The sequence below is a fragment of the Mus pahari genome, chromosome 13 (genome assembly GCF_900095145.1).
Source record: "Mus pahari chromosome 13, PAHARI_EIJ_v1.1, whole genome shotgun sequence".
Lineage (NCBI taxonomy): Eukaryota > Metazoa > Chordata > Mammalia > Rodentia > Muridae > Mus > Mus pahari.
The window spans coordinates 28,142,235-28,155,768 of record NC_034602.1 but is presented as its reverse complement, the minus strand read 5'-3'; the positions used below and the strand labels follow the sequence as shown (position 1 = coordinate 28,155,768).

The 13,534-nt window shown below is 38.9% G+C and overlaps 1 protein-coding gene across 1 annotated transcript in view; it reads right to left on the bottom strand.

The window, feature by feature from the left end:
• Grk4 (G protein-coupled receptor kinase 4) overlaps positions 1-13,534 on the bottom strand; it is a 104,051-nt gene that overhangs the window by 21,781 nt on the left and 68,736 nt on the right. Inside the window, exons 10-11 of the mRNA XM_021210771.1 lie at positions 7,036-7,073; positions 5,511-5,600 (exon numbers count right to left, since the gene is read on the bottom strand). Coding sequence (XP_021066430.1) covers positions 5,511-5,600; positions 7,036-7,073 — 128 coding nt within the window. The remainder of the gene's footprint in view (positions 1-5,510; positions 5,601-7,035; positions 7,074-13,534) is intronic.

Here is a 13,534-nt window from a genome sequence, read left to right as displayed (position 1 = left end):
TTATCAGATCCTACTACAAAAGCCTATACTCAACAAAACTTGGAAAATGAAATGAACGATTTTCTAGACAGATACCAGTTACTAAAGTTAAATCAGGATCAGATAAATGATCTAAACAGTCCCATAACCCCTAAAGAAATAGAAGAAGTCATTAATAGTATCCCAGCCAAAAAAAGCCCAGGACCAAATAGGTTTAGTGCGGAGTTCTATCAGACCTTCAAAAAAGACCTAGTACCAATACTATTCAAATTATTCCACAAAATAGAAACAGAAGGAACACTACCCAATTTGTTCCATGAAGCCACAATTTCTCTGCTGCCTAAACCACACAAAGACCCAACAAGGAAAGAGATCTTCAGATGAATTTCCCTCATGAATATCAATGCAAAAATACTCAATGAAATTCTCGCAAACTGAATCCAAGAACACTTCAAAACGATCATCCATCATGATCAAGTAGTCTTCATGCCAGGGATGCAGGGATGGTTTAATATATGGAAATCCATCAATNTAATCCACTATATAAACAAAACAAACTCAAAGGAAAAAAATCACATGATCATTTCATTCAATGCTGAGAAAACATTTGAAAAAAATCCAACACTCTTTCATGATAAGTCTTGGAAAGATCAGGAATTCAAGGCCCATACCTAAACATAGTAAAAGCAGTACACAGCAAACCAGTAGCCAACATCAAACTAAATGGAGAGAAACTTGAAGCAATCCCACTAAAATCAGGGACTAGACAAGGCTGTCCACTCTCTCCCTACCTGTTCAATATAATACTCAAAGACATAGCCAGAGCAATTAGACAACAAAAGGAGGTCAAAGGGATACAAATTGGAAAGGAAGAAGTCAAAATGTCACCATTTGCATATGATATAATAGTGTACTTAAGAGACCCAAAAAATTTCACCAGAGAACTCCTAAACCTGATTAACAACTTCAGCAAATTGGCTAGACATAAAATTAACTCAAACAAATCAGTGGCCTTCCTCTACTCAAAGGATAAGGAATCTGAGAAAGAAATTGGGGAAACAACACCTTTCACAATAGTCATAAATAATATAGAATATCTTGATGTGGTTGTAACTAAGCAAGTGAAAGATCTGTATGACAAGAACTTCAAGTCTCTTAAGAAAGAAATCAAAGAAGATCTCAGAAGTTGAAAAGATCTCCCATGCTCATGGATTGGTAGGATTGATATAGTAAAAATGGCCATCTTGCTGAAAGCAATCTACAGATTCAATGCAATCCCCATCAAAATTCCAAATCAGTTCTTCATTGGAGTTAGAAAGAGCAATTTCCAAATCAATTTGGAATAACAAAGAACCCAGGATAGTTAAAACTATTCTCAACAATAAAAGAACTTCTGGGGGAATCACCATGCCTGATCTAAAGCTGTACTACAAAGTGATGAAAACCGCATGGTATTGTTACAGTGACAGGCAGGTAGATCAATGAAATAGAATTGAAGACCCAGAAATGAACCCACATGCCTACGGTCACTTGATCTTTGACAAAGGAGCTAAAACCATCCAGTAGAAAAAAGACAGCATTTTTAACAAATGGTGCTGGTTCAACTGGTGGCTAGCATGAAGATGAATGCAAATTGATCCATTCTTATCTCCTTGTACAAAGCACAAGTCCAAATGGATCAAGGACCTCCACATATAGATACACTGAAACAACTAGAAAAGAAAGTGGGAAAAAGCCTCCAGCACATGGGCACAGGGAAAAAATTCCGGAAAAGAACATCAATGCCTTATGCTCTAAGATCAAGAATTAAAAAATGGGATCTTATAAAATTGCAAAACTTCTGTGAGGTAAAGGACACTGTCAATAGGACAAAACAGTAACCAACAGATTGGGAAAAGATCTTTACCAACCCTACATCTGATAGAGGGCTAATATCCAATATATACAAAGAACTCAAGAAATTAGACACCGGAGAACGAAATAATCCTATTTAAAAAATGGGGTACAGAGCTTAAAAAAAAAGAATTCTCAACCAAGGATTCTGGCTTGGAGTGGCTGAGAAGCACCTAAATAAATGTATAACATCCTTAGTCATCAGAGACATGCAAATCAAAACAACCCTGAGATTCCATCACACACCAGTCAGAAGATAAAAAACTCAGGTGACAGCAGATGCTGGTGAGGATGTAGAAAAAGGGGAACACTCCTCCATTGCTGGTGGGGTTGCAAGCTGGTACAACCACTTTGGAAATCAGCGTGGTGGTTCCTCAGAAAATTGGACATAGTATTACATGAGGACCTAACTATACCACTCCTGGGCATATACCCAGAAGATGCTCCAACATGTAATAAGGACACATGCTCCACTATGTTCATAGTGGTCTTAGTTATAATAGCCAGAAGCTGGAAAGAACCTAGATATCCTTCAACAAAGGAATGAATACAGAAAATGTGGTACATTTACACAATGGGGTACAACTCAGCTAGTAAAAATGATGAATTCATTAAGTTCTTAGGCAAATGGATGGAACTAGAAAATATCATTCTGAGTAAGGTAACCCAATCATAAAAGAACACACATGATAGGCACTCACTGATAAGTAGTTATTAGCCTAGAAGTTCAGAATACCCAAGATACAATTCAAAGACCACAGTGTGGATACTTCGGTCCTTCTTAGAAAGGGCATCAAAATACCCATGGGAGGAGATACAGAGACAATGTTTGAAACAGAAACTGAAGGAAAGGCCATCCAGTGACTGTCCCACCTAGGGATCCATCCCATATATAATTACCAAACCTAGACACGATTATAGATGCCAACAAGAGCTTGCTGACAGGAGCCTGAGATAGCTGTGACCTGAGAGGCTTTGTCAGTGCCTGACAAATACAGAGGTGAACGCACACAACCATTCATTGGACTGAGTACAGGGTCTCCAATGGAGGATCTAGAGAAAGGACCCAAGGAGCTGAAGGGTTTGCAGCTCCATAGGAAGGACAGCAATATGAACCAACCAGTAACCCCAAAGCTCCCCAGAACTAAACCACCCACCAAACAGTACACAAGGAGAGATCCATGGCTCCAGCTGCATATGCAGCAGAGGATGGCCTTGTGGGACATCAATGAGAGGAGAGGCCCTTGGTCTTGTAAAGGGCCCCAGTGTAGGGGAATGCCAGGACAGGGGAAGCGGGAGTGGTTGGGTTAGTGAGCGGGGAGGAGGGGATGGGATAGGGGAGTTTTCAGAGGGGAAATGAAGAAAGGGGATAAAATTTGAAATGTAAATAAAGAAAATATCTAAAAAAATAAAATAAAAAAAACAAGTACTTTACAAAATTAGAAAATCTAAAAGAAATAGATAATTTTCTTGATAGGTACTATTTACCAAAGTTAAATCAAGATCAGATAAACCATTTAAATGGACCTATAACCCCATAGTGAAATATAAGCAGTAATTAAAAAGTTTCCCACCCTAACAAAACCCAGGGCCCAATGGTTTTAGTGCAAAATTCTACTAGACTTTCAAAAACAGCTAACAACAATACTCTTGAAATTATTCCACAAAATAGAAACAGAAGGAACACTGTCCAACTCATTCTATGAACTACAGTTACCCTGATATACAAACTACATTTAGACCAAACAAAGAAAAAAAATAACAGACCAATTTTCCTTATGGACATAGATGCAAAAATATAGACTCCAAGAAGACATAAAAAAGATAATGCATCATAATCAAGTAGGCTCCATACCAAAGCTGCAGAGATGGTTCAATACATGAAAATCATTAAATATAATCTACTATCTAAACAAACTGAAAGTTAAAAACAAAACAAAAGAACACATAGTCCTCTTATTACATGCAAAAAAAAAAAAGCCTTTGACAAAATCCAACACCCCTTCAAACATCAGTATAGTGGTTCCTCAGAAAGATGGGAAATAATCTACCTCAAGATCCAGCTATTCCACTATTGGGCATATTGAAATGACATTTCATCCTAATACTTGCTCAACAATATCCATTGCTGCTCTATTCATAATATCCAGAAATTGAAAACAACCTCAACAGAAGAATGAATAAAGAACATGTGGTACATTTGCACAATGGGGTATTACTCGGCTCAAAATAAGAAAGGAAGAAAGGTAGGTTGGTTTTCAGGCAAGGAAACAGAACTTAGAAAAAAATCATCCTAAGTGATGTAATCCAGACCCAGAAAAATAAATATGTATGTAATTTGTTATATTTGGATATTAACGATTGAATAAATTATAACTAAGGTACAATCCATACGCCCAGAGAGGTTAGATATAGTGGACAGAACTAGGGGAGACACATTAGATCTCCTTGGGAGGGGGAAATAGAAGAGATTTTATGGGTGGACTGGAATCAGAGGTTGGGAGGTAGAATGGGGGATATGTAAAAGGGACAGAGAAGATGGGATAGAAGAAAGTTACCAGGAGGCAAGATATTAAGAATTGAAGAGTAGGAACTGGAGAGATGGCTCAGCAGTTAAGAACACAGACTGCTCTTCCAGAGGTCCTGAGTTCAAATCCCAGCAACCACATGGTGGCTCACAACTATCCATAATGAGGTCTAACACCCTCTTCTGACAGCTACAGTGTACTTAGATATAATAATAAATAAATCTTTAAAAGAAAAAAGAGGGCTGGTGAGATGGCTCAGTGGGTAAGAGCACCCGACTGCTCTTCCGAAGGTCCGGAGTTCAAATCCCAGCAACCACATGGTGGCTCACAACCATCTGTAACAAGATCTGATTCTGGAGTGTCTTAAGACAACTACAGTGTACTTACATATAATAAATAAATAAATAAATCTTTAAAAAAAAAAAAAGAAAGAAAAAAGAATTGAAGAGTATTTGTGGGGCAGTATGGAAACCACAAATACTGTAGGCCAGCCTGGTCTACAGAGTAAGTTCCAGGACAGTCAGGACTACATAGAAAAACACTGTTTCAAAATAACAATAAAGGCAGGGGAGAGATGTCTATTAGATGTGTGTGGTAGTGCACACATTTAATCCCATACATCACCATGCCCATCTTCCCCTGATACCCCAAAATCTTGGTTTTTTTTTTTTTAAATTAAACTTACAGCTAATTGTTGTTTTCAGACAGGAAGACTGTGGATTGTTGTGTTTGTATATAAAATATCACAGTGATAATTAGCTTTATTAAGTGCTTTTTTAGGGGCTGGCAAGATGGCTCAGAGGGTAAAATTGCTTGCCTTCAAGCCTGACTAATTGAATTTTGTGAAAGCAGAGAACTGACTCACTTGAATTGTCACCTGACTTTCACATGCATTCCCTTAGGTGCCCATACGTACAGATACATGTACATAATAATAAATAAATGTAATATAAATTTTTTAAATTAATGTTTTAATGTAGCATTATTGTTACAGCTTAATGAAGTTCATACTCTTAAAGTAAATTAAAAGCTAAGCCTCTCCTCTAGGTTCTAAGCCCTGGGACACCTAGCAGGTAAGGATAAGGTCCCTCAAAGCCATCTTTCACTTACCCATGTAACCAACCGTACCAACTCTTCCTCGAACCATTTCCCCTTCTGGGATTTCCATAGCTAGACCAAGATCTGAAATTCGGATGTGTCCTGTGCATGTTCACACACAATGTACAGATCATGGGGAAAAGTAACATTTTAGTGACAATTTATAACTATGAGGCAAAGTCCACATAAAAAGTATTGATGAAGGCTGGGGATATAGCTCAGTAATAGAACATGTATATGATATAAATGGCTTGAGATTCTTTCCCCAATGATAAAAACACACAAAAATGTATAAAAATAGCAATATCTAAATATTATATTTAACTTTTACATATGTAATGTAATTTCATATAGCACACTGAGTTTCACTAACAGCAAGAAACTATATTTATACTAAAGATAAAGCCCTTTATCATTAAAGAACCACTAGATAAAACCAGAGGAACCATATTTATTATTTACTCATAACTATCAGTTAAGCTACTTCACTTAGAGAACTGTACTATACAAATGTTTTGTGTATAGGAAGGCATAAATGTTGGCTACAGTCCTATGAAAGTAACCAATTACAGAAAATGTTTTTCTAAGGAACCCTGTCATAGGATTTAGACTTACCCTAATAAGACACCTAGTAAACTACTCAATGTATTTCAACATAATTTGTTCTCTTCCCTTCAATGCCAACTCTAGATACTAGTGCAGCATAACCCAGCACAAATCACAAACTTAAGAGTTGGAAGCAGTCAAGTTACTTCTTAATTATTCCACAAATGAAATTCCAAGCAGCTTTCTTCTTCATGAGGTGAGTACATAAGTTAGGTAACAAGCAGAAAGCAGTGGCAGAAGTAAACATAAAAGCTAAGTCTGATAATGTCCCACGTTTGCCTTCAGTAATGAGCCACACTAGCCTATTCTTTCTAGGAATCACTCTGGCTCTGGTTTATGCTTCCTACTCCTCAGAAAGATCCTTTTAGCTATTAAGAATCACTAATCATAAGCTCCTCCTCAAATTGCTAACCTACTTAGTGTACATACAACCAGCATCCTAGCAATAGGGTTCATTCTCAAATCCAGAGATACCAATGTCAGAGGCACCCAAGATGCTGACAAGGAGCTGTCACATCATGGTCAGTCCCCATAACAGCATTCTACACCACCACTCTGTGACAAGTGATATATGATAAGGGGACAGCACAGAGGGCAGCATGCCAAATTTAGAGGGCTAAGGAATAAAAAATAAATAAATATGTGTCAATAACAAAAAAACAGGAGGGCAAATACTCACTTGGGGTTTATTTTCACCTACTTCAAAACATTCATCATTAATATATGGCATCTCTGCTTTTGTGTAAGTACAGGTGATGGCAACATTAATTGGTGTGTGTGTGTGTGTGTGTGTGTGTGTGTGTTTTAAAGAACACATCTCAAAGAGTTTCTTTTAGTTATTGTTTCCAGTCTGCGTTATTAACTATGTTCACATTAGAAGTACAAGTGTCCCTCCGACAAGCCTACACTTAAGCATGAAAGGCTCTCTTACCATGATCATCAAGGAGGATATTCTCTGGCTTTAGGTCTCTACAAGGAAAGAAACAACAAAAATCTGTTATTCAGAAATCAGTTCCTGAGCACTGAGAGGAAACAGCAAGCAATATCTGGATGGCAAAAAGCAGGAGCTGTCAGGCAGAAAGTAAAACGACCCTCTGTGAGCAATCCAAACGGTTATAGGCTTCAGCCATAAATACAGGCAGCTCAATAATTCTACAAGAATTCTACATTGCTAGGCATGGTGATGTATAAAAAAACAGATGAATTCATCTCAGCAAGCATCATACATGTGTTGAATGTAAAATGAACTGCTTTGCATAGTCCTGCCAAGCTGAAGACATTTCAGTGAGTCTGTATGTAAACCCAGAGGAAGGAAAGCAACTAGTACTTAATGAACTTCACTCATTCCATCTTATTGTTAAGGTACTTTACAATATGTTACATTTCAGAAAAACCTTTCAAAGGATTTATATTTAATTATGACTTCACATTTGAGAACAATCCAGATTCCCTAAGCACCTCTCCCAATATGTGGACACATCCCGAAAGCATATGAAAAGTACAGTCTAAGCCAGAGTGCAAGCCAATATCCTACAAATAATGCCATAACATTAAGATGTGACAGAGGACCAACACAGGAAAACCCCAGAGATCCAAAGGGAGAACCTCCCTGTCAAGGTACCCTCTGCTCAGGAAGCTCACAGATGTCACTGCTGTCAGGGCAGAAAGGCCAGGGGAAAGAGTGAGTAGGGAAATTGTGTGGCCTGGCAGGAGCTCCTAGGAGGGGTTGTTTTCCAATAGGCATATATACACTCATTCTCGAGGTATAAGAATAATGAACTGCCACACCCACTCCAGTGGAGTCTCTGTGGCAAGTTCAAAAGCTTGCCCACAGTCCTGAGGCACAGTTTCATGGAAACTGGTCTCCTGGAGAGTCTCAGGCATCCCATAAATGGATAAGGTCCAGATTTGTCCTTGCGATAGTCAGTGAAGGGTTCTGGGTGCTTTCCTTCAGAATTGTTTTATTATAGGTGTCCCCAAAGAATGATTTGACAAATAGCTAAGTTAAATTGAACATTGCTTCCTGGCCTTCACTGGTGTCACAATACCCTAGGCAGTTGTTGAGCCGACCCTGGGCTTGGAATTTCGTAAGAATGTTACTCATTCAGAGGAAATGCCTCCAGTAATGAAAGAGATATAGTGAAAGAAATCAGGCATTACAATTTACTGGATAGAGTTAGAAATTTCAGGGCAAGTAAACAAAGTAAGTTTAGAATTCTTATTATAGTCATATATGGCAGACTACATTACATAATAGAAGAAAGTTGGTGGGCTCCTCTGGTAAATAGAGGTCCCCCGCAAAAAACTTAGAATAATAACAGCTGAGTCACTCCCATATACAGGAATTTACAATGGTTTAGGAAGAATATTGGGCTGTGGTTTAAGAAGAAACTAGAGTATTGTGTTGTTCACAGAAGGGTTAGCGAGTACAGACCCTCCTTGGTGCATACTTTCACAAGTTCAGAAGAATAGCATAATTAGGTGTTTACTGAGGGCTGGCTGGTAGTGGGTTAAACAATACACTAGAATTAGAACTATGGCTTGGGCATGAAGCCCTTGCCCCTGGGGCTTTTTAAAAGCCCTCACACCTGACTTCTAAGAATAAGCTGACCTTAGGGTTGACTTCCTCTCAGTTGTAGCCGCTGCCTGGTTCCTGCCAGTTTTTATGTACTCATTTTTCTGTTTTGTGTAAAGAGTCATCATGCATTGGATGACTTCAATGTACCTTGGCTGATGTGTCACCTAACTTTCTTGTTTTCTTCTGTAATGTAAGTCTATTGCTCAATTTGAGAAATTACATTCAGATCCAGCACTCTCTTGTGTTCGTGTCTGTTTGTCACTCCCCGACTCCTTGCCCACCTGAGTAGCTGAACCCTGATTTCTGCCCCGGGTTGAAGGACTCTGACTGAGTTCAGCCCGCAGCAATGAACATTTTTTTTTAATTTTCCCTCTGTCCATTTGGAAATTAAAAACCCTATTAAACATTACTAAAACTAAGCTGTTCTTGACATGGAACCTTCACAGCCTCCTTGATTTTCTATCCTCTCCAGTCACCTTCCCATCCACATGTCTAGGATTCCACTCAAACCCCTCTGTTCAGATGTAGCCTGCTATCAGTGTGACTCTGGTTATGATGAAAACTGCTAATGCTCATCACCAGAAAATTATTTTACTGTCCACGTAATGAGCCTTCTAGACACCAACATACACAGGGAAGAACTGTTCTCCTGGTTAGAATAAGAAGGGAAAGCAAAGACAAAGGCACTAATTGGCTAATTGCCATGAAGAGTTCTTTAAGATTTATTTTTATTTCTATTTATAATTTATGTGTGCTGTGTACTGAAGCCATGGGTATTTGTGAACTGCAAGATGTAGGTGCTGGGATTGGAACGCTGGTCTTCTGTAAGAGCAGCAAACACTCATAACTGCTAAGCCATTTCTGCAGCCCCTACTGCTATGAGTGTTAAGTGATCCTTGGTCCCAGTAACTTTAAAGAAAGTTGGTATTATTCTGAGTCCATCTTCTAAAATGTTGAGTTGCCTTTGAAAGCAACTCAAGAAATGGGTTTACTTCCAAGTACAGGCTACGAAAGCATTCTATCAGTGAGCCATATCTTCAACCTGCACCTGCACTGATTGTGACTTATCACATGAGGTCTGGTGTGCAATTTTCCACTTATGATAGCAGTGTTCAAAAAGGTTTGAGGGCTAGAAAGATGACTCAGTAAATAAAGTGCTTACCACATAAGCCTGAAGACTGGAGTTCAGACATTCAGAACTAACATCAAAGGTACACAGAAATCACAGCAGCCTGTAGTCCCAGAACTCAAGAGGCAGAAACTGGATGTCTGTCCTTAGTGCAAAACTGTTAGCTAGACTAGCTGGAACTGCTGAGTTCCTAACTCACCAAACCACTTCTACATAAAGCTGAGAGTGCTCAAGAAAGAAAACCAATGTCAATTTGGGGCCTCCAAATGCATGTGTACACACATATGCATATACCCACACATACATGTGCATTCATACACACACAAACAAGCATGTACTTATGTGCAACAGAGAGAGGGGGGGATTTAAGATCCTTTCAAAGTTCAGATATTTGGAGATGTTCAAATCATATTGTATTAGAGAATTACATAGTAAGAGGCAGAAATTCTAACCTTAAAAATATGGTTTAAAGCAGTTCTTATGAACATTTTTTAAAGGTGCTATTCTTTCCTTAGCCTTATAGATTTCAGAAAGCATAGAAAGTCTATAGTCGTTAAGACGAAAGGATGGACCATCCAGAGACTGCCCCACCCGGGGGTCCATCCCATAATCAGCCACCAAACGCAGACACTATTGCATATGCCAGCAAGATCTTGCTGAAAGGACACTGATATAGCTATCTCTGNAAGGCTATGCCAATGTCTGGCAAATATAGAAGTGGATGCCCACAGTCATCTATAGGATAGAACACAGAGACCCCAATGGAGGAGCTAGAGAAATTACCCAAGGAACTGAAGGGGTCTGCAACCCTGTAGGTGAAACAACAATATGAACTAATCAATACCCCCAAAGCTTGTGTGTCTAGCTGCATATATAGCAGAAGATGGCCTAGTCAGCCATCGTTGGGAAGAGATGCCCCTTGGTCTTGCAAACTTTATATGCCCCATACAGGGGAACGCCAGGGCCAAGAAGTGGGAGTGGGAGGGCAGGGGAGCAGGGTGGGGGAAGGTATAGGGGACATTCAGGATAGCATCTGAAATGTAAGTGAAGAAAATATCTAATAAAATAAGTTAAAAAAAGAAATAGTAATAATAACAATATTTTAGTTTAAATGCTAAAAAAAAGAAAGAAAGTCTATAGTCTATTGTTTAAACTACTCACTATAAATTCTAACATGTGTCTTTATTCAATGTCACTGCCTTGCTCCATTAGCAAGGTATGAGCTTTGGGGGGAAATACTGTGTTTGCCTTATTTCCCAGAATACATCCTATCATGCAGTTCAGGGATACATCTGCTACTGATAAATCTCATGTGAAAGCAGTTGTCTACACTGCTTACGAGCCTATTTGACCAACTCACAACTGGAAAACTTGCAAAGTCCAACTATAACCTCCTCTTGCTTTTCTTCTCCACACCAGACTATTCCCACCACCCTCTTCCTTTTTTCCCTTTTATGTTGCTCTTTGGAGGCAGGGTCTTAAAGTGAAGACAAGTCTGTTCTCAAACTCTCCATCCTCCTACCTCAGCCTCACACAGGTACATGCCACCATGATCAACTCCTGCCTTCATACAGTGGAGAGAGGGTTATTTGCTTTTCAACCCACAATTCAATCACAAGACAAAGAGATCCAATGAACAGTCATTCCTTAGTAACTTTATAGCAGCGTTTTCTCTGCACTGCTTACAACTACACTATTCTAAGTAGATGAAGTCACATGGTCTGCATCTTATTTAATAACAAGTAGAACACTGCATTGAAACTGCAAGTCAAGACTTTAGTTTTCTCCTTCTGGTTTAGAAAATATCAGAACACTAGAGCGTCTTGGACAGACATTCCTCTCTGTGAATGAATGTCATCCTACCAAGAAGATAAAATGACAATGCATGCTGTGATCGTCAGTGCCTCTCACTGTCAACTTTAATATCTACAAAACGCTGGCAGGTGGGCCTCTGATTATGCCTGCTATGGTTTCTTTATGTCGACCTGGTTTTCCTGGAATTAGCTCTGTAGAGCAAGCTGGCCTTGAACCCACAGAGATTTGCTTTATGCTGCCTCCCAAGCTAGTGCACAACCACTGTCCAGTCAGAGTTCATTAACTGAAATGAGAAGACCTGCCCACTGTGGTTAGCACCACCTCCTGGCTCAGTCCTGGCCTGTATGAAGCAGAGAAAACCTGAGCAACAAGCTTCCATTCAATGCTCTCATCTTCTGACTTTATTTTTAATGCAACCAGATCCCTCAAGTTCCAACTTCTCAGCTATGATAGACTGGAACATGGAGCTGGGAGATAAAATAAGCTTTTTCTCCCTGAAGTTACTTTTGCCAGAACATTTTATCATAACAATGAAGAAAGACACTAAAACACATATCCACTACTCTAGAATGTTACATGTTCTTCAGGTAAATGTTTCTTGTTATAATTTGTTCATAACTAGCATTTTTTTTTTTTAATTTACAACAGGCCGCCTCCTAACTATAGTGAGACTTGGAAACAAATATAAAAGAGCACAGATAAAATAGGATCACCTCTCTGAGGTCAAATTTTGGCTAGAATTCAGACAGTAATTCCTCTTTGGTCATCACCATTAACAGATGTAGTCTACACATCCATGTGGCTAGCCAGCTCTGACTTACAGAAGCAAGCCACGGTGGGTGCACCCAGTTCTCAAGAAGTCCGAAATCTCCCCAGCTTCCAGTAACTTGCTAGAGACATGCAGAAAACAAGACCACAAGGAATTATATAAAGTCATCCACTATCCCTAAAGCAATAAATTGACTCTTGTATCTTATAGGAGACCAAGAACCAAGAAACTTTGATCTCAATAATGCTGCTTCTTAAAAAACCTAAAACTTAGAAATCAGCCAAATCACTTGGAATCACACACACACACACACACACACACACACACACACACACACCAAACAAACAAACAATCAAATCACACAATCAGTATGTTCACCAAGTCACCTTCCCCACATGTATATAGATACAAAGAAACACTCAGCAAGCAACTTGGCTCTTTCTTAGAAACCAATAAGCTGAAATGCAGAAGACCTGTCAGGATGGCACAAAAGCAGCTTAAAGGAAAAGAGTTAAAGGTTTGTATTTCCAGATTTTAAAACTTTTTTAAAAAGCAAGATAATTAATTCACTGTGAATTTGACCCCAACTCAGACAAGTAGGCCAATGGACTGAAGAGACTTGAAATTTGAGAAATAAACCCTCCCTCCATCTACTGGTTCTAGACAAAAATGTCATGGTCTTTCAGTAGGAAAATAAGAGTACTTTTTAAAAAATGGTGTTGAAGTACATATTAATAAATCCTTACCCCAACCTACACTATCTACAAATTAACAAACATTAAAAAAAAATAAAATAGAAGAAGTAATGATTTATTAGGTATGGTACCAAATATGATAAATAAAAAGAAAAATTTGTGAACTCAACTTGTTCAATGTTTTTGTACTTCAAAAGACAATATTAAGAAAATAAAATCCGGGCTGGAGAGGTGGCTTAGCAGTTACGAGCACTGACTGCTCTTTTGAAGGCCCTGAGTTCAAATCCCAGCAACCACATAGTGACTCACAACTATCTATAATGAGATCTGACGCCCTCTTCTGAGGTGACTGAAGACAACTACAGTGTACTTACATATAATAAATAAATCTTTAAAGAAGAAGAAGGAGGAGGAGGAGGAGGAGGAGGAGGAGGGAGGAGGAGG